Source organism: Dipodomys spectabilis, unplaced genomic scaffold (assembly GCF_019054845.1).
Source record: "Dipodomys spectabilis isolate Male_0828 unplaced genomic scaffold, ASM1905484v1 ptg000003l, whole genome shotgun sequence".
Lineage (NCBI taxonomy): Eukaryota > Metazoa > Chordata > Mammalia > Rodentia > Heteromyidae > Dipodomys > Dipodomys spectabilis.
In genome coordinates this window covers 17,770,069-17,791,979 of record NW_024870680.1, presented here as the reverse complement: position 1 = coordinate 17,791,979, position 21,911 = coordinate 17,770,069, and the positions used below count along the sequence as shown (strand labels likewise).

Sequence of the window (21,911 nt, the reverse complement as noted above, 5' to 3'; positions counted from 1 at the left end):
AATCCCATTTGTCCAACCTTTCTTTGATTTGTTGTGTTTCCGGGTCTCTATTCAGAAAATTTCGGCCTGAGCCGAGGAGAGCCAGGGTTTCTCCTATTCCATCCTGTAATGTTTTCAGAGTGTCTGCTTTGAGTTCAAGGTCTTTGATCCATTTGGAGTTGATTCTGGTGCAGGGTGATATATAAGGATCTAGCTTTAGTTTTCTACATGTAGTTAACCAGTTTTGCCAGCACCATTTACTGAAGAGGCTGTCTGTCTTCCATTCTATTGTTTTAGCTCCCTTATCGAAGATTAGATGGCTATAGGTCTGTAGGTTCATTTCTGGGTTTTCAATTCTATTCCATTGGTCCTGAGGTCTGTTCTTATGCCAATACCAAGCTGTTTTGGTTACTATGGCTTTAGAGTAGAGTTTGAAATTTGGTATTGATATTCCTCCAGCAGTGTTCTTTCCGTTGAGGAGCGTTTTTGCTATTCGGGGTCTTTTATTGTTCCATATGAATTTTTGGATTGCCTCTTCTATTTCCTTGAAGAATGAGGGTGGAATTTTGATAGGTATTGCGTTGAATTTGTAGATAGCCTTGGGAAGTATTGCCATTTTCACAATGTTAATCTTTCCAATCCAGGAGCATGGGAGGTTTTGCCATTTTTTAAGTTCTGTGTTGATTTCCTTTTTCAAGTTTTTAAAGTTTTCATCATAGAGGTCCTTCACTTCTTTAGTTAAGTTAATTCCTAGGTATTTTATTTTTTGTGGGGCTATTACAAATGGAGTTGCTTTCCTAATTTCAGCCACACTTTTCTCATTGTTGGCATACAGAAAAGCCATGGATTTTTGGGGGTTAATTTTATAACCTGCTACTTTGCCAAAGTTTTGAATCAGCTTAAGTAATTTGGGAGTGGAGTCTATGGGATTCTTTAAATACAAGATCATGTCATCTGCAAAGAGGGAGAGTTTTATTTCTTCTTTCCCTATTTGGATCCCCTTTATGTCTGCATCTTGTCTTATTGCTGTAGCTAGGCATTCTAACACTAGATTGAAGAGAAATGGAGAGAGTGAGCATCCTTGTCTTGTTCCTGAGTTAAGAGGAAATGGCTTTAGTTTTTCACCATTGAGTATAATGCTGGCTGTAGGTTTGTCATATACAGCCTTTATTGTACTGAGGAATGTTCCATGGATTCCTAATTTTTCCAAAACCTTCATCATAAAGGGGTGTTGGATCTTGTCGAATGCTTTTTCTGCGTCTATTGAGATAACCATGTGGTTCTTATTCTTGCTCCTGTTGATGTGATGAATAATATTAATTGATTTGCGTATATTGAACCAGCTTTGCATCCCTGAAATGAATCCTGTTTGATCGTGGTGTATGATTTTTTGGATGAATTGTTGAAGTCGGTTGGCCAAAATTTTGTTGAGAAGTTTTGCATCAATGTTCATCAAAGAAATGGGTCTATAGTTCTCTTTCTTTGATGAGTCCCTGCCTGGTTTTGGGATGAGGGTTATGATGGCTTCATAGAATGTGTTCGGTAGTGAGCTTTCTCTTTCAATTTCATTGAAGAGTTGGAGGAGAATTGGTGTGAGCTCTGCTTTGAAGGCCTTGTAAAATTCCGCTGTAAAACCATCTGGTCCTGGACTTTTCTTAGCTGGGAGGTCTCTTATTGCTGTTTCTATTTCAATGAAAAGGACATACTTTCTAGCAACCATACACACTTTGCGCTGCTAACGTCAGAGATATCCAGCAGACTCCTAGAGCAGACACCATGGTTCACCTAACATGTGAAGAGAAGGCTTTTATCAACAGCATTTGGGGACATGTGAATGTAGAAGAACTTGGAGGAGAAACCCTGGGAAGGTAAACTCTGAAGGGTCATGACAAGAGAGGGAGGGAGGAAGGGGAATTGCTTGACCAAAATCCAGGCCTCGTCTCCAGATTTGAGCCTTCTTCTGACTGTCTCATTTCGTAGGCTCCTGGTTGTCTATCCATGGACTCAGAGGTTCTTTGACAGCTTTGGAAACATGTCTTCGCCCTGTGCCATTATGAACAACCCTGAGGTCAAGGCTCATGGCAAGAAGGTACTGAGTTCCCTGGGAGATGTCACTAAGAACCTGGATGATCTCAGGAGCAACTTTGCTCACCTGAGCGAGTTGCATTGTGACAAGCTGCACGTGGATCCTGAAAACTTCAAGGTCAGTCTGGGAGATGCTAAGCCTTCTCACCTTTGGCCTCAGGGCAACGTAGACAAGTAATTAAACATTGTTGATCTAGGTCTGAGACTCTGTGGAAGATATGAAGTGTTCGTGGATTTGAGTTTTGATGTAAAGCAGCCTCACAATCCTAACCTTGCTGAGAACAGGCTTGTATAGAAGAGATGACCCTAGAAGTCGAGAGGGACTTGTCTATATGTCATTAGCTTTGAGAAAAGCCTTATATGGGGATGAGAAAAAATGATAGGTTTCCATAAACTCTTGTTCAAATGATTTTCTTTCTTTCTGGAGAAAGAATATCACATTTTTCTGTCTTTTTTTTTATTGATGGCCCTAGAAACTCAGGCATATACTGACTCGTTGAAAATAAAAGGAACCTAGGCAATTGAACATATATTACAGTGGCTATTCCTATAGTTACTATATTATATACTATATAGTCCTACATTAGACATATAAAATATGTCTAATACCAAATTGATATCTTACAACTTCAGGAGGACAGTCTATAAAATATAGGACTGTTCATCATAAGAAAAGGTCATAACTAGACTTGCCAGGGGAATAAACTTCCTGTGTTTATTAACTAGATGAAACTCTAGACTTAGAGGGAAGCTCATATAGGCTTGGTTCTGAGTGAGAGCTGGGGGTTCAGGTATCTAGAGACCAATTGAGCATCTTGTAGAGTTGCCTGCTAACTGTCTTTATATCTATTGTCTCTTTCTGGTTTACAGCTCCTGGGAAATGTTCTAATGGTTGCTCTGTCAAAAACTTTCGGCAAGGAGTTCACCCCTGAGGTGCAGGCTGCCTTTCAGAAGCTGATGTCTGGAGTTGCCAATGCCCTGGCCTCTAAGTATCACTGAGCTGCCTGCCTATAGTTTAGAACTCTCACAGAGAAGTTCTATCCCTCATATAATGCAAATAATAAAAGTAGTCTGCTAAGCAATCATAGGTGATGGTCCTTCAGTCTTCATTCCCATAGACTTTTAAATATAGAGCCCCCCAATTTTATGTTGATGGGGTATGTTTGCATGTATGTTTGCATGTTTTTGTGTGTGAGAGGGATAGGTTGGGTTCCTATTTGTTTTTGCCTGAATTATGGATTTTATTGAGAAGATCACAGAAGAAAGCAATGTCCCACATGCATAGATTACTTGAATGGAAAGCATGAGGAGTAGGAGAGTGGTATTGGGAAGAAAGGACTCTTAGAATTAGAAAATTTAGTGGAGACGGTGATGACTTCAAGGCTGGCTGGGGGCAGAGTAACAAGGATGGAGTTCAGTATATGAAAATTAGTCCAGGCTTTAAGAAGTCAAGGTAGTCTAAGAGGCATTACAATGCCTTTCTAGTTAGTATAAGCTAGTTTTCAACAGGGCTTTGCTGTTCATAGCTTCTTTGAGGATAGAATGGGGCAGATGTTGGCACTCAGAACAGTTGACACCTGTCTCAAGTTAACTACATTTTGTTGCTAAGGAATTTGGTGTATTGTGTGTTGACATATGCCTTACCATGGTTAAGTCAGCTCAAAGGTCTTAGGAGAAATAACACTCAAGTATGCAGGTGAACTACTACATGTGAAGGCCTAGATATCATTATATGTTTCTGGAAGAGGAGGGGATATTTGTGGAGGAAATAAAGTAGCTTATTACAAGAAACTCTTCATGACACATTGTGTCTGAGCAATAGAACCACAGCAGGCTATCCAAAAGAAGTGAGAAGACTTTGACTAGATCAACTAGGCAGGCAGATTCACTGGATTTCTTGTACTTGTAGAAAAGAAGGTAACATTGTGATAGAGAGTTCAGGAAAATTAAAGTGTGTTTGGGTGACAGATAGAAGAGATCTTACTAATTTTGGGTGTATTCATTTTCATTGTTTTCTATGTCATGGAATTAAATCCCTGCCCAACTGTCATAAATAATTCACAAATAATAGGCTGCCTGAGTTCATCTCCATAACATTGCATCCACTCATAGACCCCTTGCTTATTATTCTCTGAGTTTGTAATACAAAACCTTTATCATGATAAAATACCAAGATTTTATTCTTTACTCGTTTTCTATTTTATTGGCATATTGCACTTGTTTTTACCTACTTTTAGATAGGAATTTGTTTCTCCCAACTATTTATAATGGTCTCTGCTTTATCATTAAGTCACTTCTAATGTAACTTTTTTTTTATTAACATTATCCCATATTACTTTTCTGCAGTCACTTGCCAGTGTATGATTGTATGCACTTTTTCTTGTCATATAACATTATCAGAAACTTTCCAATTTGTTAGGTTATTGATTTGTGTTGATCCCCTTTATTAGATGTGACCACCACAAGTCCCTGTGAGCTTCTGTCTTGCTCACTAAATACCCCAGTATTTGAAATAATGTGTGACATATTTAGGCTCAGAATGTTTGAGTTTAAAAATACATAATGAATAATTGTATAGCTGCTAGGTGGTTATAATTGGGATCTACTACTGATGAGATGAAGTTCAAAATTCAATACAGGGCATTCCCTGACATGTACTTCAAGTGCTTCTAATCTGACATAATGCATAGACATTAAGGCCATTAGAGAGATCAGTACCAGATCAGAGCCAGGCCATCTGAACAGGTCTATTAATGAGTGTAAATGGGATGCCTTTCTGTGGTCAAAGTTGCCTCTTCTTTATATTCCACTGACATTTTTATTTTCTCTGTGTGAAAGTCCTAAGACTTGAACTCAGTGCATGCGTACTGTTTATGAGCTCTTTTGCTCAAGGCTAACACTGCAGTGTTTTGGTGGTTAATTGGAGATAACAGTCTTATGGACTTTCCTTCCTGGGTTGGCTTTGAATCATGAGCCTCAGATCTCAGCATCCTGAGTAGCTAGAATTACAGTCATAAGCCACCAGTACCCTTTTCTTTTAAACTGAACTCTTCTGGGTTTGACTCAAACTTTTTTGCCTGCTTCTCTACCAAAGTAAAGATTCTCCTGTGTTTCTGTGCCAACTAAGTTTGAGAATGAGAGCTCACAGACATTTCGGAATGCCATGATAAAACAGCCTGGCTCTTTAGCAATTGCTAAGCATTAAATATTGCAAACAAATATTTATGTAAATGGATATTTAAAATATTAAACAAATATTTTAAGTCTGAACAGATAAAACAGATGAAGTCTCTTACATGTTCAAGTAGGCACAAATAATTTCTAATTCAGGTCTAACACTGGATCTGAGTGTTCCAATACTTCTATAAATATTGATAAATAGTGACTTTTAAAATTGTAGCTTTTGCAAGAATTAATCTCATGTATAAAGAAAGAAATCAGAGTCTTAAGGTTGTGTGTATAAAAAATAATAGCACTCTATTTTCTTAGCCATTAAAATTATGCCCAGTCCATATGAATAATTGCTTGTTAAACAAAATTGAACTGCAGCCCACAATCACAACAGTGTGTGGAATGTTGTCAGTGAAGACTAACTCTGTCTGATTAGATAACTCAGTAGAGGAATGTAGCACAATATAGATCAGACAGAGATCACCTCATCCCCACTGAATCATGTATGACTCTCTTCACTGGGCATATTAATAAGCTTCCCCAATACCAAATTGAGTATTCCCCCACACCAGCCAAACACTTCTCCATAGATATGAGTGAACAAAGTTTGCTCAGTTGGAATACGTTATGAATATGAAGAAAAAAACGAAGCAATTCTCACCTCTTGTCTAAACCACCAATTTTAATCTATCCGATGTCCACACTAGTGTTGGATTGGGATACTTTTTCATTTAGAAGAGTTTTAAAATCCTGAGCCTCATCTATGCTTTAGGGAAATTGGTGACTCAGAGCACCTAAGGCTTCATTCATATGCATTGTAGCTGAATAATAGAAGGATTTAGCACCAGCACACAACAGCATTTTACTCAATGCTCAACAGATTTATTCTTCTTAGCCTTCTTGTTTCTAATTCACTTCTTAGGGTCAGGATATGAGTCACTTTAGGGGAGGTGGTGAAAGTGATAAGAATAGAATAGTGAAAGGTAGTGGAAAGGACAACCGACGTCCCTGATAGGCTGAGACACAGATAGCCCTCCCACAAATCTTCCTTGTCCAAACTCTATCCTAAGGTTAGACTACCATTGACCATCAGCCTCATTTCATCAGGAAAAAGAAAGGAAATGGAAGGCCACACAGAAAGGGGCCAGCAAGACCTGCTTCTGTCTCATCTATGATCACCAATATACGCCCAGGGATAACACAGTGTTACATTTTCCTGCAAAGGTAAAGCTGTGGTTACTAGCCTGTGGAACCAGATAAAGCTGAAAGAGGACAAAAGTAAGATACTCAGCAGATAGCCAACGGAAATCAGAGAAGGTGGTAGTAAGGAAGAAAGTATTGCTGGATGAGAAACTATACAAGTTTGTATGTTTGTTTTCGCATATTCTGACTTTACATTGTGTCCATCTAACAGGCTTTTTTCTGGTGATTTACTTCTGAATCCAGAGATTCTTGGGTAATTTTTAAAACGTCCTCTGTCTCAGTAATAATGAACAGCTCAACAGTCAAAGTTCACGGCCAGATGGTGCTGATCTCCTTTGGAAAGGCAGTTAGATACATGCATGAGCTCAAAACTACCTGTGCTGAGTGAGCTATGCTGTGACAAACTGTTTATGAGCCTAAGAGCTTCAGGGTGAGTTGTGGACATGCTCCTGATTTCTTCTTCTTTTTTTTTTTTTTGGTGGTTGTGGGGCTTGAACTCTGGGCTTGGGCACTATCTCTCAGCTCTTCAGCTCAAGGTGAGTGCACTACTGCTTGAGCCACAGCGCCACTTCCAGTTTTCTAGTCATTTATTGGAGATAAGAGTCTCTTGGACTTTCCTTTCTGGGTTGGCTTTGAACCATGATCCTCAGATCTCAGCCTTCTGAGTAGCTAAGATTACAGGCGTGAGCCACCGGTGCTCAGCTTGATTTCTTCTTTTATCTACAGCATTTATACCATGAATTTTTAGAAGAAACATGCAATAATATCTTATTTTATAGAAGTAATTGGGAGATGTACTACTGGAGGGAAAGTCTTGATTTTATTCAAGAAGCTGAGATCTGAGGATTGAGATTCAAAGCCAGCATGGGGAGAAAAGTCACAAGACTCTTTAAAAAAACGTTATTGTAGAGGTGATATTCAGACCCGTTACAGTTACATGAATCAATTATGAGTACAATTCTTTTTGGGGGGGGGCGTTTCCGGTCATGGGGCCTGAAATCTGGGCCTGGGTGCTGTCCCTTAGCTCTTCAGCTCAAGGCTAGCACTCTACCACTTGAGCCACAGCGCCACTTCCGGTTTTTTTCTTTTTGCTTATGTGGTGCTGAGGAATCGAACCCAGGGCCTCATGCATGCAAGGCAAGCGCTCTACCACTGAGCCACCTTCCCAGCCCAAGTACAATTCTTTTTGAATCATGTCTCCCCTTCCCTTGCTCTCTCCCAGTTTTTCCCTCCTTTCCCCACCCACAAGATGTACTGTTTATTTTCCACATACTCTCTAGTATGTACCACTTTGTTCCATCTTTTCAGTGTTCCTCCTTACCCTCCCTAATATAAACAAACAACAAACAAGACAAGAGGAAAAGAAAGCCAAAATAGCAACTAAAAGATCTCTTGTTTCCTTTTCTTGGAGTTCATTTCATACATTATTAGTTTATATGATCATATGCACATAGCTATTTAGCCTTTGTCAAGCATATCCTGCTTTGGCGTCAGTGTGTGAATATCTAGAGTCATATATAACTTATTATGTCCCAGTATACATATATGTGTGTATTAATAATTCAGTGGGTTTACTTGTAGATTTATAGGCACATTCTATTTACCACAAGTGAAAGAAACCATGCAACCTCTGTTTCTTTGGCTCTGGCTTACTTTGCTTCATATAATTTTTTCCAACTCTTTCCATTTCCTTGCAAATGGAGCTATGTTATTCTTTCTGATGGATAAATAGAGTTCCATGGTTTGCATATACCACATCTTCTTGATCCATTCATCCACTGAGGAGCATCTGGGTTGAGTCCTTATCTTGGCTATGTTAGACAATGCTTCAATAAGCATTGTTGGACTGGTAGCTTTAGTGTGGCATTCTGTTCTATTGAAGTGGGATTGCTGGGTGATAGGGTAGCTCTATGATTAGTCTTTTAAGGAATACTGCTTTCCAGAGTGGTTGAACAAGTTTACATTCTCACCAACAGTGTACTAGACTTCCTCATTGGCCATATCCCTACCAGCAATTGTTATTGTTGATAATGGCCATTCTAACTGGGATAAGGTAGAATCTCAATATTTAGTTTGCATTTCTTTTATGACTAGAGATGGTGAACATTTCTTCATGTGTCTATTAGCCATTCTTACTTTTTCCTTTGAAAAGTCCCTCTTTAAGTCTTTAGCTCATTTCTTGATTTGGTTGTAGAGTTTTTGAGGGTTTATTTGGGGGGGGGGTTAATTTTATGAGCACTAAGTATATTTTAGATATGAGGTCCTTGTCTGGTGCATATCTAGTAAAGATTTTCTCCCATTCTCTAGGCTTTCTATTCCTTTGCCATGCAAAAACTCTTCAGTTTGATGCAATCTTATCCATCCAGTCTTTCTTCAATCTGTTGTGGTTCTGGATCTTTACTTAGGAAGTTTCAACTTGTGCTTAGAAGGCCTAGTGTTTCCCCTACCCCTTCCTGTAATATTTTCATGATATCGGGTATTACACTGAGGTCTTTGATCCATTTAGAATAAATTATGGTCCAGGGTGATATATGAGTATCTAGCTTCAGTTTTCTGCACATTGATAACCAGGTTTCCCAGCACCATTTGTTGAAGAGGCTGTCTTTCTTCCCACCTGTGTTTTTGGCTTCCTTATCAAATATTAAATGGCTATATGTTTGTGGGATTCTATGAGAATCTTATCTCCAATTAATCATGAAAAGGCCAGAGGTGAGGCTGTGACTCAAGTGGTAGAACGCTGGCCTTAACTGGAGAAGTGAAAGAGGAGGAACAGAGGAGGCCACTAATCATCCACTATTTTTCAATAATCTCTATACTGTGAAAGGGAGTGCCCAATATTGAACTAAAGTTTTTGTCAAATTTGATCAGGAAGACAGTCTTGCAACTGAAATTATGAATATGTTTCTGAAGTTTGTTAAGGTTAGCATCAAGGCTGGGCAGAACAAAGGAACACCATTTTTTTCTTTTTTGTGTTTAAGTTTTTATTGTAAAGATACTATAGAGAGGGGTAAGGTAATGAGTACATTTCCTATAGGTCATTGTTACCTCCTCCTTTGTTTTCCCCCATCATCTCTTCCTTCTCCACCTCCCCAGCTCCTCCCTTCCCTCCCTCCCCTTCCTGCAAGTTGTAAAGTTCGTTTTCAACATAGTGTCTTATACATCTCATTGTTATGATGGGTCAACCTGTATCCTTATTTCAGCTTTTTGTCATTTCCCACCTCCTCCCTAAATTAGAAATTGTATATACAAGATGCAGGGCACCAGAATCAAATACAGTGAAAACAAGGGTTATACCATGGGGGAAGAACATAAAAGAGAAACAAAAAATCACATAATACATTATAAGTACATTCGAAACAACAGCAAGAAAGATAAAACCTCTTGTGTCCCTATCTTGAGGTTCATTTCACTAGGCATCATCTTATATGGTCATATGTACATAGGTTTTCATATTTAGCAGTTATTTGTCAAAAATTCTTGAATATATGGCACAGGGCTCTTTGTTATTTGATCATTCAATCAATTTCAGTGTTTTCAGTGTGCAGTTTTACTTTTAAAATGATAGAAAGTAAAGCAGTAAAACAACCAATGACAGTGGTCTGGGAGCTAGTGAGAGAACAGTTCTCACTTTGCAATGGGAACTTCCAGATAGTGTCATGTTAAGCCCATGTCAGGCAAAGAGAGATATGATGTTGTGAGAATATGGCCCTAAAAGTTGTTCACACTGGATAAGAATGAAGTAGGTTTCATACTTACTTGTAGCAATGCCACGTTGAGGTCTTCTGTTTACCGTATAATTTCCCATCTGCATTTCCATTTTTAGGCAGTGTGATGCTTACTGATTGTCATAGCAATCCAGATTCTAGACAGAATCTGGCAACTTCTGTGGTCTACAAGTACCAAAGATGTTCCTATCTGCTAACCTGGAGGCTCCTGTGTCTCTAAAATTCCGTTATCTGAAGATAAAATGGGGGAATGAAGCTTTTCTACCAGACTCAGACTCAGAATAGAATAAAAATCATTCTCTATAAGGAATATCACTTTTTTTCTTCTCTGTTCTTACCATTTATGTTGATTCCAGTGAGAATGTACTACAGATAGTGGGAATATTGTACACTATGATCTATGGGGGATTGAGAACAGGCATTCCTGAAATCTTTCAAGACCTTGTAGTGACTTCAAGTAGATAGTACTTCTAGGAAGGGAAAGTTGACTGTGGAGCAATGACAATGTCTTTAATGAAAGAGAGGGAATAGTGGTACTCTTTAGAGGTATAAGAAGACTGTTCTTTGTTGCTATATATGCCCCCCCCCACAGTATAACCCCTGCTTTCACTGTATTTCATGTCGGTATAATTTGTGGAGGGGAAGGGGAAAAACAAATCGTTTAAATAGGGATAGAGGTGGACCCATTGCAACAATGAGATGTACAAGTCGTTATGTCGAAAACGAACTTTACAACTTTGGTGGGGGTGGAGGAAGAGGACTGGGGGGAGGGAGGATGGGAAGGGATGGGAAGGGGAAACAAAGGAGGAGGCTGCAATGCTTGATAAGAAATGTACTCATTATCTTGTCCATGTATTTATAATCCCTCTGTACTATAATCCCTCTGTACGGTATTTTCACAATAAAAAATAAAAATAAAAAAAAGAAGACTGTTAACAGTTGGTGATGATGTGATAAGATTGACAAAGGGTTCCTGTTTGGCCTCCTATTTATATGATCTCAGATAAAACTCACCTAGTGGTTATAGTCATTTTTCTTCAATATACGAAACATTTTTGGCTAGTTATAATGAGCTAAGGATGAGCTTTTCTAGAGATCGGGTCAAGTTTCGTACTTTAACTTTTTTCTTACTGTATTCAATGGTGTTGATAGGAAACCATCTTTAAGGCATACACAGTGACTGCCTTGGCTTTCAACTCTCCTACCCTTGTTATCTCTTGTGGCTTGAAAAATGCTTTGCGTGTGTGTGTGTGTGTGTGTGTGTGTGTGTGCCAGTCCTGGGGCTAGAATTTAGGGCCTGGGCACTGTCCCTGAATCTTTTGGCTCAAGGGTAGTGCTCTACCACTTGAGCCAGAGCTCCACTTCTAAGCTCTTTTGTTGATTAACTGGAGATAAGCGTATCATGAAGTTTCCTGTCCTGGCTGGCTATAAACCATGATCCTCCGATCATAGGCATGAGCCACCAGTGCTCTGCCAGGTGTGAATTTAAGTGGAAATTGGGTTGTGATGCCCACTTCTGATTCTTTAGCAGAACATTCTGTTTTAAATTAGTAACCAATTAAAAAAGATATGGCCAGTAGTTCTTCCTTGTGAAGTGGACCTTAAAAATTGAATTGAAGCAAATGAATATAGCGTTATACACTTCTGTTAGCCATTAAACAACACACACAGAGACACACATAGATACATGACACACAGCGTGCTGTATTTCTGTCTACTTTGTTCTACCTTGCACACATCCTGTGCTGTGCTATAAATTCTTATACAGTCAACAAGAAAAGATTTTATTCAATGAAATTATCAGTAAATGAATGACTAATTATTCCTTGTCTTAGAATTTCTGGGAATAGCAGACAATCACCTAACACTTAGAGTTCCTTCAATGTAAATGCAATGATACACAAGGAAGCCTAAGGCACTCTGAAGAAGACATTTGTTTTCTGATCATAGTAGCAACTATTTCTTTCAGTGTCAAATTAGAGGGGATTTTCTGACTTTTTAACTTAAATGGATGTTTTTAAGCATAGTGTTCTTGTAGGTTAATTTTAGGCTTATTGAGTCACTAAGCAGAACCCAGCTCCTCCTTCTGTAGAAAAATGCGTTTATTGTAACTCTTCCATGACAGCCAGGATATGCTGGTAATGCATTATATTTATATTTCACTGTTCTGCCACTGCCTGAGGCAGAGGCTCCTTCATGTCCATATTTCCTTCTCAAGACCTTGTGCGTAGGAGACATTGAGGACTCCTGCTCACATCTCAGAAACAGATGAATTCAGGTCAACATTGAGAAGATTTGTCTCATGCTTAGTAAAGTATTTAAAACCCAGATGCTAAACAAAAAAAAAGAGATTTAGGAAATACTTAAGGGGGTCATGATCATGAATAAGAGAAATAAATGTTCTGTTGTTATTTTTCTTACAAAAGATCAATAAGAGGCAATGAGAGCTTATATCTCTTCTCCTATTCCTGTACTTCTGAAAGGAGGTAGTTAAGCAATGACAGAAGTTAGGCCTATGAGTCCCCAAACAAATGTCCCCTGGATGGGAATCATGTTGATCACAGTGTCAGTGTTGAGGATTAGGAGTAGAGGAGTTTAAAGAGACTCAACAGTTTATTATGTTCTAATATATTGCTGAAGTAGAACCATAAATGTATATGAACAGAAGTAGTTTCTTGATCTTATTTTTATTTTGATAATTAGCTAATTTCTTAGTTTTCTATGATGTTTTATACACTATGTTCAACATGTTTAAGTGAAGATATATGTGTAAGTTTACTTGTGTGTGTGTGTGTGTGTGTGTGTGTGTGTGAAAGGGAAAAAGAAAGGAATTGAGAAAGATAGATAATAGAAACAGAAATAGAGGACACAATGTGTGTTGCACTCCACATACATTGTATGTGTGTGGGGAGGGGTGCACGCATGCGTGTGTGCATGCACACACACACACACACACACACACACACACACACACACACACACACACACATGCAAGTCCTGAGGCTTGAACTCAGGGCTTGGGCCTTATCCTTGAGCTTTTCTGCTCAAGGCTAATGCTCTACCACTTGAGCTACAGCTCTATTTCTGACTTTTTAAACAACTTATTGAAGATAAGAGTCTGAGGTACTTTCCTGCCCAGACTGATTCGAATCAGACTCCTCAGATCTCAGCCACCTGAGTCACTAGCATTACAAGTATGAGCCACCAGTACCTTCATACAAAGATTTTTGAATAAAACTTATGCAAGTTTAATGTCAAGGAAACTGAGCATAATATCCTCCAAAACTATCCATCGCTATTGACCCTCTGAGACGTGATTTGATCATTTGGGCTTTGGATTTGAAACCTCAATGATTTTATGGGTACTTAGACTAAAGCCAAGATTTAGCCTTTAAAGAAGTTCAGTCTCTGAGTTAGCTTTGTAAAGACAGCTCAACATGTGACAATACAATAAGTCACTCAATGAAGTAAATAAAGGTTATTTTCATCTATTGGAAGAAATATAAATATATATGTTATACACTGGAATAACAATGGCTCTGTAGTAATTAGATACATATTTAAGCAAGGTAAAATCACATTGATTTTATTGCTTTAAGGAGAGAAATGTTGCCTTTTGTGTTTTCTGGTAATGGGATTTGAAATTAGGGCCTCATGCTTACTCAGTTTGCTTGCCCTGGAGATGCTCTATGACTTAAGCCACACCTCCAGCCATGGTTTTACTGGTTATACTTGAGATGGAGTCACATACTATTCTGCCCAGGTTAACTTTGAACCCTGATCTTTGGGGCTCAGCCCCCTGATAAGTTTGAATTACAACATGAGTCACTGGCTTAAATAAAACCCCGTGACTTAAATAAAACCCTGATTCCCAAACTAATTTGTGTGTCTGGGATTTGGTTGTAATAGTCCTACTCTTCTAGCGATAGTTTCATTTTATTATTTTGAGAACATGCTAAGTGAAGGGAAAGATACATCTTTGGAAGACAGACTGTAGCAAGTAGTTGGACTATGCTTGATCCAGGAAAATATACACTAGATGGTTGCAAAGTCTTACTTGCAGGATTCAAAATAAAACCCCAGAGCATGTGCAAAAATATTCCAGGTCAATGTCCTTTTTGAAACAAATGACAACACCTCATGTCTGTGGAAGATAGTAATGGTTCCCATGAAGAAGTTAATATTTATCCTTTAAATCACAGTCTAGGCCCACTGTGGTAGTGAACACATGGAATTATGAAAGTTGGGCATGACTGTGGGGCTAAACTTGTGTCTCACTTTGAGGATATGTGTGTGTATGAATGTGTATGTGTGTTTAGTAACCAGTGGGGCAGGAAGCAAAGTGTAGCTGACTCTCTGTGGGACCCTCATAGGATGGGAACAAGCCAACAGTGAACAAGTTAGAGTCCTCATAGCATTTTCTTAATGGTCTAGAATTGAACTTGGGACTCTGTATACACTCAAATTTATCACTACTTTCCCTTTTCTATAGTCTTGAGCTATTTGTAACCTTGTCCCTACAGTGTTACAGGGAATAAAAGGGAAAGTCTTTTTATGATCTAAAGATATTTCAACAGCCATGAGTAGTAGCAGTGCTTGTTTATTTTTGTTGTTTATTTGTTTGTTTTGTCTGTCATGGGGCTTGAACGCTTCAGCTCAAGGCCAGTGCTCTACCACGTGAGCCACAGCGCCACGTCCAGTCTTCTGGTGGTTAACTGGAGATAAGAAACAGGGACTTTCCTGCCTGGGCTGGCTTTGAACCTTGATCCTCAGATCTCAGCCTCCTGAGTAGCTAGGATTACAGGTATAAGCCACTGGCACCTGGCTAGCAGTAGCACTTATGCCAAAACCAGATGATGTTTTACTTCAGCAATAACCAGTACAAAAGCATGGCTAACCACCCAATCACAAAGGAAGGAAACAAGCTAGAACTTTGGTAAACCATTTCTGCACAAAGGGAAAAGTGGAAAAAATTTGTACCACGGTGAGAATTCCTTCTCAAAATTTTTATTTATTTATTTTTTTATGTAGGTCCCAGGGCTTGAAGTCAGGGCCTGGGTAATATCCCTGAGCTTTTGTGCTCAAGGCTAGTGCTTTACCACTTTGAGCCACATCTCTAGTTCTGAATTTTTGGCAATAAATTGGAGATAAGAATCTCACAGAATTTCTTGCCAGGGCTGACTTTGAACCTTGATCCTCAGATTCCAACTTCCTGAATAGCTAGAATGACTGGTAATCTCAAATTTTTAAAGATGTACCCTTGACAATTTGGTAATTTACAGAGAAGTATAAACATGTTTTCCTTTTTTGTAATATTTGTGTGTGGTTTTATTTTTTGTTTTTATCTGGTCCTGGAGCTTGAACTTAAGGCTTGATCATTGTCCCTGAACTCGGTTGTTTAAGATGAATTCTCTAGCACTTGAACTACAGCTCCACTTATCGATTTTTTTTTTTTTTTTTTTTTTTTTTGGTGGTAACAGTCTCACGAACTGTCCTGCTCTATCTAGTTTTGAAACTGTGATCCTCATATCTCAGCCTCCCCAGTAGCTGGGATTACAGGTGTGAGCCACCAACTCAACCATGTAAGTTGTTTTTAACATGTTCATTCTAGAAAATATAGGATTCTAGCTGGGTGCCAGTGGCTCACGTCTATAATTCTAGCTACTCAGAAAGCTGAGATCTGAGAATCACGGTTCAAAGCCATCCCGGGCAGGAAAGTCTGTGAGACTTTTATCTCCAATAAACCATCAGAAACTGGAAGTGGCACTGTGGCTCAAGTGGTAGAGTGCTCACCTTGAACTGAAGAGTTCAGGGATAGCACCCAGGCCCAGGGTTCAAGCCCCACAACTGACAAAAAACAAAAAAGAGGAAAATATAGGATTCTTTTAGGCAAACATTTTTGGAAGATGTCAAAAAGCCCAAAAATGTTTGTTTTGAGTCTTCAACTCCTATTTCCTGATTGGGAAGTATTGTTCTATTTCTCCCTATGTTAACCCTATTATAGTAAAATAAATCCTTGGTAACATTTCTGAAAAAATTAGTCTGTTGAAGCCTTTCTAATGGTGTTAAGGATTTTTGAAATTTGATTTAAGAAAGGATTGGATACGGTTTTCCCTGCCCTGGCTGGTTTTGAACTGCAATCCTCAGATCTCAGCTTGCTGAATAGTTATTACTGCAAGCATGAGCCACTGGCACCTGGCTAACTTTAATTTTAATAAAATGGAAATGTATTCATGACCTTACTCCTGTAACTGTAACCACCTCTGTACAGCATCTTTACAATAAAATAAAAATTTAAAATATATAAAGGTAAGGAAAATCAATCCTCTGTTCCTTAATATTGATAAATACTTGAAAGCTCTTTTCTCCCGGAAAAATGTGTAAAAATCTTTCCTTAGGAGTAAATAACTGATTAGATTTTCATTGCTTCAAAGGAAAGAAGAACATAGAAATTACTAGAAGTATATTCATTTATCAATATAATCTTGTCTAAGCACATAATTTCTCCCTGTGATATACAGCTTTTCCTACATCCCAGAAATAATCTCATAAATTTTGTTTAAAATATGTGTTAAATGTTTGAATGGGTAAAAAGGATGAGGAAAACTTTAACAATGACAGAGGAATTTATTTAGAGAAGGAAGCAAAAAATGGAACAAGAAATGGAAAATTTGTTAATTCCCTTAGAGTAACTATCAGTATAAATACACACACACACACACACCCACACACACACACACACACACACGCCATACACACACAGCTATTTGTCTGGTATATCTAAAAATAACATTGCAATAGGAGTTTCAGAGTGATAATGTTGAGAAGCCAAGAGCACTGTTAAATATTATTTGTGAATGATGACAAAGAGAGAGAAAGCACATACCAGACACGAGTCCCCTGAAACAGGAGGAATTTATAAAGTAGTAAGGATACAGTAAATAAATAAGTGTGCCTCATTCCATACTCCAAAAAAATGCAGATTTAAGCCTGAGCCTAGGTTAGTAGGGGTAGAGACAAAGGGAAGTAGGAGATGTCTACAAGGAAGGACAGCTGAGATCCTGCGTTGTGTTCAGTTACAATTACTGCCCTTGCTTTTTCATTACATAATTTAGCAGCATAGAACAAACATACCATTTCAGAAGTTTGTTTTGGCCTCAGAAATGGACAGTTTATTAATTGTGGAAGGAGAATGAGTAGAAATATTTAATTTTTTAGAGATAGAGAAGTAGATACATTAAAATAGAAAGAGAAGAAGAGCTCAGGGTAAGGAATTTCAGTGATGAAAATGGTTCTAAAACACAGTGGGCTCAGTGGACTGAACAGAAGAAAATTCTGTTTTAAGGGCAAGTCGCTGTTCCCCCTTCTTGTCACTAGGGAGTTCCCAACCAGAGAAGGAGAAGCAGAAGTACTTACATGTGCCTTTGTAGTAGTCTTCCAATTAAAACTCTTAGTTCTCGTAATGTTACTCTGCAACGTAGATTTTAAAAAGCTTCATATCAATTTTTATTTTTAATTCATTGAGAATTCTGCTTCCATTTCTGCATCATAAGACCAAGCAGACTACTTATTGAACAAGGGTCTGCTTGATTCAGTTCTTTTTAAACATCATTTATTTGGCTAGAGGTCCAAACTGTAGAATCAAAAGAACATCCCTAACCCTGCACACCTGGAAAAAAAATTTTAAAAAAAGATCAAGAGCAGACAATGGAAGGACTATTTATTTTCTAATCAGGAAGTTGAATCCAAACCAGGGGAGGATGATACACTTAGACCCAAGATGTTAGGTTAGCTTCCTCCATTCTTTCCTTACAATAATTCTGCGCGCACATGAGATACAGGGGGAATGGCATCCACACCTTCTTAGGTAAACCACAAGAAAAAATTCCTTCCTCTTTCTGTGTCTCACTTTTCCATTTGTGCAATCAGAAAATTGGGGTAGTAAGCTGTAATAAATTGCCAAAGAGTCCAAAAATTGTCTAAAGTTGTCATAAACCATGTTTTTAGGAGCCTTATGCCCTGCTGGTCTGTGACCAGGAGATACATACATAGGAGGAGGGCTGAGAGTCTGAGGGCAGACTCCTAAGCTAATGTCAGACTGCCAAGGACAGGTACATCAGCCCTCACTCAGGCCTCACTCTACCAGACCACACCCTGGCCTTGGCCAATCTGCTTCTAAGATTAGGGAGGGCAGAAGCCAGGGCTGGGCATAAAAGCAGGGGCAGAGCCAGCTGCTGTTTACACTTGCTTCTGACACATCTGTGTTCTCTAGCAACCCCTGACACAGACACCATGGTGCATCTGTCTGGTGAGGAGAAGGCCGCTGTGGCCGCCGTGTGGAGCAAAGTGAACGTGGACTGTGCTGGTGCTGAGGCCCTGGGCAGGTTGGTATCTGGTTATAAGGCTGGTTAAGGAGGCAAAGGGAAAGTAGGCAGGGGAGATGAAGAAGTCTTCTGGGTTTTGATGGTCTTTTGTTCTCTTTTCAACTGCTCAGGCTGCTGGTCGTCTACCCATGGACCCAGAGGTTCTTTGACTCCTTCGGGGACCTGTCCTCTGCTGATGCTATTATGAACAACCCTAAGGTGAAGGCACATGGCAAGAAAGTGCTGCATTCCTTCGATGATGGTCTGCATCATCTGGACAACCTGAAGGGTACCTATGCAAGTCTGAGTGAGCTGCACTGTGACAAACTGCATGTGGATCCTGAGAACTTCAGGGTGAGACTGTGGGGTCTTCGTGAGCGTTTTCTCCCTTCCTCCCTTCTGAGGTCAAGGGAACAACATGAGGAAATATTATAGGTCGAAGGAAGTAGCTTAGCTATAGAAGCAGTTGGCAGCCTTCATCACCATAGACTTCTGAGGACTATTTCAAGTTCTTTTCTTCTACACTTGTTCAAAATAGTGTGTTATTTTTTCCTTTCATTTATTTTTTAAACATTATAACTGCAGGTTTTCAAAAGCTTTCTCATTTTAATCAGATTTTGAGCTACTGTGACATCTTTCTTTGAAGACAAGGAGAGGAAAATGTATTATGCTTCCTTATTCCATTCTAAAGAATAGTGATCATTTATTTTGTGTACTAAGATGACAGTTGGACATGTAGCTGAATGGTATGGTGACAAGATTAACCTGTTAAGGGCATGTGTTTGACCCTCCACACTGGAAAAGAATCAAATCAAACAGAAAGATGATATGGAAAATATTTCTCCATGAAATTATTGCTGAATGTAGAAGAATTCTTCACAGTAGCAGGTGCTAAGTTCCAGCTGTCATTCAAGGTGACAACCACAAGCATAGCTTTCGATGGGACTGACATGCTCCATGTCCCCTAACCACGAGTATATTTCTTCTTTCTTCACAGCTCCTGGGCAACGTGATTGTGGTTGTGCTGTCCCGTAATCTTGGCAAGGACTTCACCCCAGTGGCACAGGCTGCCTTTCAGAAAGTGGTAGCTGGTGTCGCTACTGCCCTGGGTCACAAGTACCACTGAGATCCCTCCTTTTCCTGCTATCTGCTTTCTATAAAAGGTTCCTTTATCCCCAGAGAACATCTACCAAATATGGGGAAAATCATGATGGACCTTGAGCATCTGGCTTTTGCCTAATAAAAGACATTTTCTTTCATTGCAATAGGTGTTTTTTTTTTTATTTATTTCTGCACTGGTCACTGAGAAAGGTGTGCGGGAGGTTTGAAAGCATTTAAGAAGTGAGCATTTCATTCAGATCTTGAGAAAATAAATTGTAAAAATGGTGAGTTAATGAGCAGCTGATGAGTTGGAGACACCAACCCTGCTGTCTAGTTCTAGTTCTTACTCAGAGCTCAGGGAGGTATTCAAGTGAAGATTTGACTTAAGGGTCAGAGTTTTACTGTGCTTTATTTAAAATTCCTTCTGCTGCTTCTTTTTTTGAAACCCTCTTCATGATTATTGTCACCCCAGAGGCTTTCCCAATAGTTCAGAACCCCTAGCCTGCTAAGATTTTCTGCTTAAAGGCAGCACTACTTCCTAAAAGTTTCTTTTCTTCCCTGATTGCTCCTCATCCCTTGTCTTCTCTTGGCCTTAGTTTCCCTCCCCTAATGCCTTAGAGAGTTCTACTTGGAGGAGGGCAGTTGGGAGGAGGTGAGTTAGACTCTGCAATGCTGGTCTCTACTGTGAAGGCTTTCAGAGCCCACACATGAAGGATAAACTGTTAATGGTGTATAGATGGAGGATAAAAGTGAAATGGAAAGGTGGGAGGTTTGTGGTTTGTTGATCAATAATGTCTTAATCTTTCCATTGGTCTGGCAACCTAAAGTCACTTGCTCAGAATGTCTACGTAGTATCTAGGAAGTGACTAGAGTTGGGGTTTCTCCCAACTCTGTCTCTGTAAATATTAGCATTAATATTAACTATACTTCCTGCCTTCAATTCCTCACTTAGTTTCCATTTAGGTAGATGGTGGGCTTCAGAAACAAAATATAACTTGCAATTGCTCCCTCTATACTCTTACCCAACTCTCAAACTAGTTTGTAGAGTCTGAAATTGATGTGTAAAGTTAAGTGATCAGTAATTACAGAAGGATTTGAATAAAGTTATATGAGATTACAGAATGAAAACTTCCAAATGAAAGGAAATTAGATCCTTGTGTACATTCTAAAGAAAAATTAAGTATTAATTAAATGCATACATGAAGACCAGAAACTATAAAACTTCTAGGAAAAATATAGGGAAGGATCAATTAACATTGGTTCTTACTGATTATCATCTTGAGAGAGATGGTTAAGGTAAAAAGAATGGCAAGTTTGAGAATACACACACAAACTCTCATACACACATATACACATATGCACATACCATGAGTCAGAGTATAAGATGTCCCTGAATTAAATGGATTTTTACAAAGTGTGTAGTAAATTCACACCAACTAGCTAGCCTTCCCTATCAGCAGTAGCAGATCTCAATGTGGTATTGTGGTGATGTGAAAATATTATCCACTACTGTTGATTTTGGTAGTCAGAAGAACTTGTTGATTCACAAGCTACATCATATTTGTGTTATATAACCTATTATATATAATATATACAATTAACATGCAATTTTCATCTTTTTTTTGTCAGTCATGGGGCTTGAACTCTGGGCCTAGGCTCTGTCCCTCAGCTCTTCAGCTCAAGGCTAGTGCTCTACTACTTGAGCCACAGCACCACTTCCAGTTTTCTGGTGGTTTATTGGAGATAAGAGTCTCACAGACTTTTCTGCTTGGGCTAGCTTTGAACCATGATCCTCAGATCTCAGCCTCCTGAGTAGCTAGGATTACAGGCATGAGCCACCGGCACCTGGCTGCAATTTTCATCTTAATATACAGTGTAGATGAATGCTAGCTGTCCTTCTGAATACTTAAATGTGTGTCTTTGAAACTTCAGAAAGGACTTTATGTGTTTAGGTAGTAACAATTTTGTTCATCCTCTGAACAAACTCTGTCCTCTAGCATTAATGTGAATCTTAGCAGTATTGAATCCAGGGAAAACATACGGAAAGCACAAGTTATAAGGAAGGCCAGATTCATGGAAGATTGGAATTAGCTAAAAGATGGGTCACTGGAGATATGAGTAAAGTGGAGAGGGATGTGGTAGAAAGAGTTTTTAATGTATACGTGTTTTTTTTGTTCCCTTTCTATCTTCTTCCCCCCATGGTATATCCCTTGTCACTGTATTTGATTCTGGCTCACAGAAGTAATTTTTAAATTAGAATGTTTGAAGACACATACCCATCTAA

At 39.0% G+C, this 21,911-nt stretch overlaps 2 protein-coding genes across 2 annotated transcripts; both read left to right on the top strand.

Moving 5' to 3' along the window:
* Positions 1-1,755: 1,755 nt before the first annotated feature.
* LOC122115553 (hemoglobin subunit gamma-like) lies at positions 1,756-3,063 on the top strand. Its single transcript, XM_042689039.1, has 3 exons — positions 1,756-1,847; positions 1,960-2,182; positions 2,935-3,063. Exons 1-3 carry the CDS (start codon positions 1,756-1,758, stop codon positions 3,061-3,063), a joined length of 444 nt encoding a protein of 147 aa, XP_042544973.1.
* A 15,333-nt stretch (positions 3,064-18,396) lies between these two features.
* On the top strand, positions 18,397-19,791 carry LOC122115532 (hemoglobin subunit delta-like). Its single transcript, XM_042689023.1, has 3 exons — positions 18,397-18,547; positions 18,658-18,880; positions 19,524-19,791. Exons 1-3 carry the CDS (start codon positions 18,456-18,458, stop codon positions 19,650-19,652), a joined length of 444 nt encoding a protein of 147 aa, XP_042544957.1. The 5' UTR covers positions 18,397-18,455; the 3' UTR covers positions 19,653-19,791.
* Positions 19,792-21,911: the final 2,120 nt, after the last annotated feature.

Bases quoted from the DNA above. Each gene is read 5' to 3' on its own strand.
- LOC122115553 (XM_042689039.1), top strand. From the start codon at position 1,756: ATGGTTCACCTAACATGTGAAGAGAAGGCTTTTATCAACAGCATTTGG. The intron at 1,848-1,959 runs GTAAACTCTGAA...CTCATTTCGTAG, and splicing joins GGAGGAGAAACCCTGGGAAG to GCTCCTGGTTGTCTATCCAT. The intron at 2,183-2,934 runs GTCAGTCTGGGA...TCTGGTTTACAG, and splicing joins TGGATCCTGAAAACTTCAAG to CTCCTGGGAAATGTTCTAAT.
- LOC122115532 (XM_042689023.1), top strand. From the start codon at position 18,456: ATGGTGCATCTGTCTGGTGAGGAGAAGGCCGCTGTGGCCGCCGTGTGG. The intron at 18,548-18,657 runs GTTGGTATCTGG...TCAACTGCTCAG, and splicing joins GGTGCTGAGGCCCTGGGCAG to GCTGCTGGTCGTCTACCCAT. The intron at 18,881-19,523 runs GTGAGACTGTGG...CTTTCTTCACAG, and splicing joins TGGATCCTGAGAACTTCAGG to CTCCTGGGCAACGTGATTGT.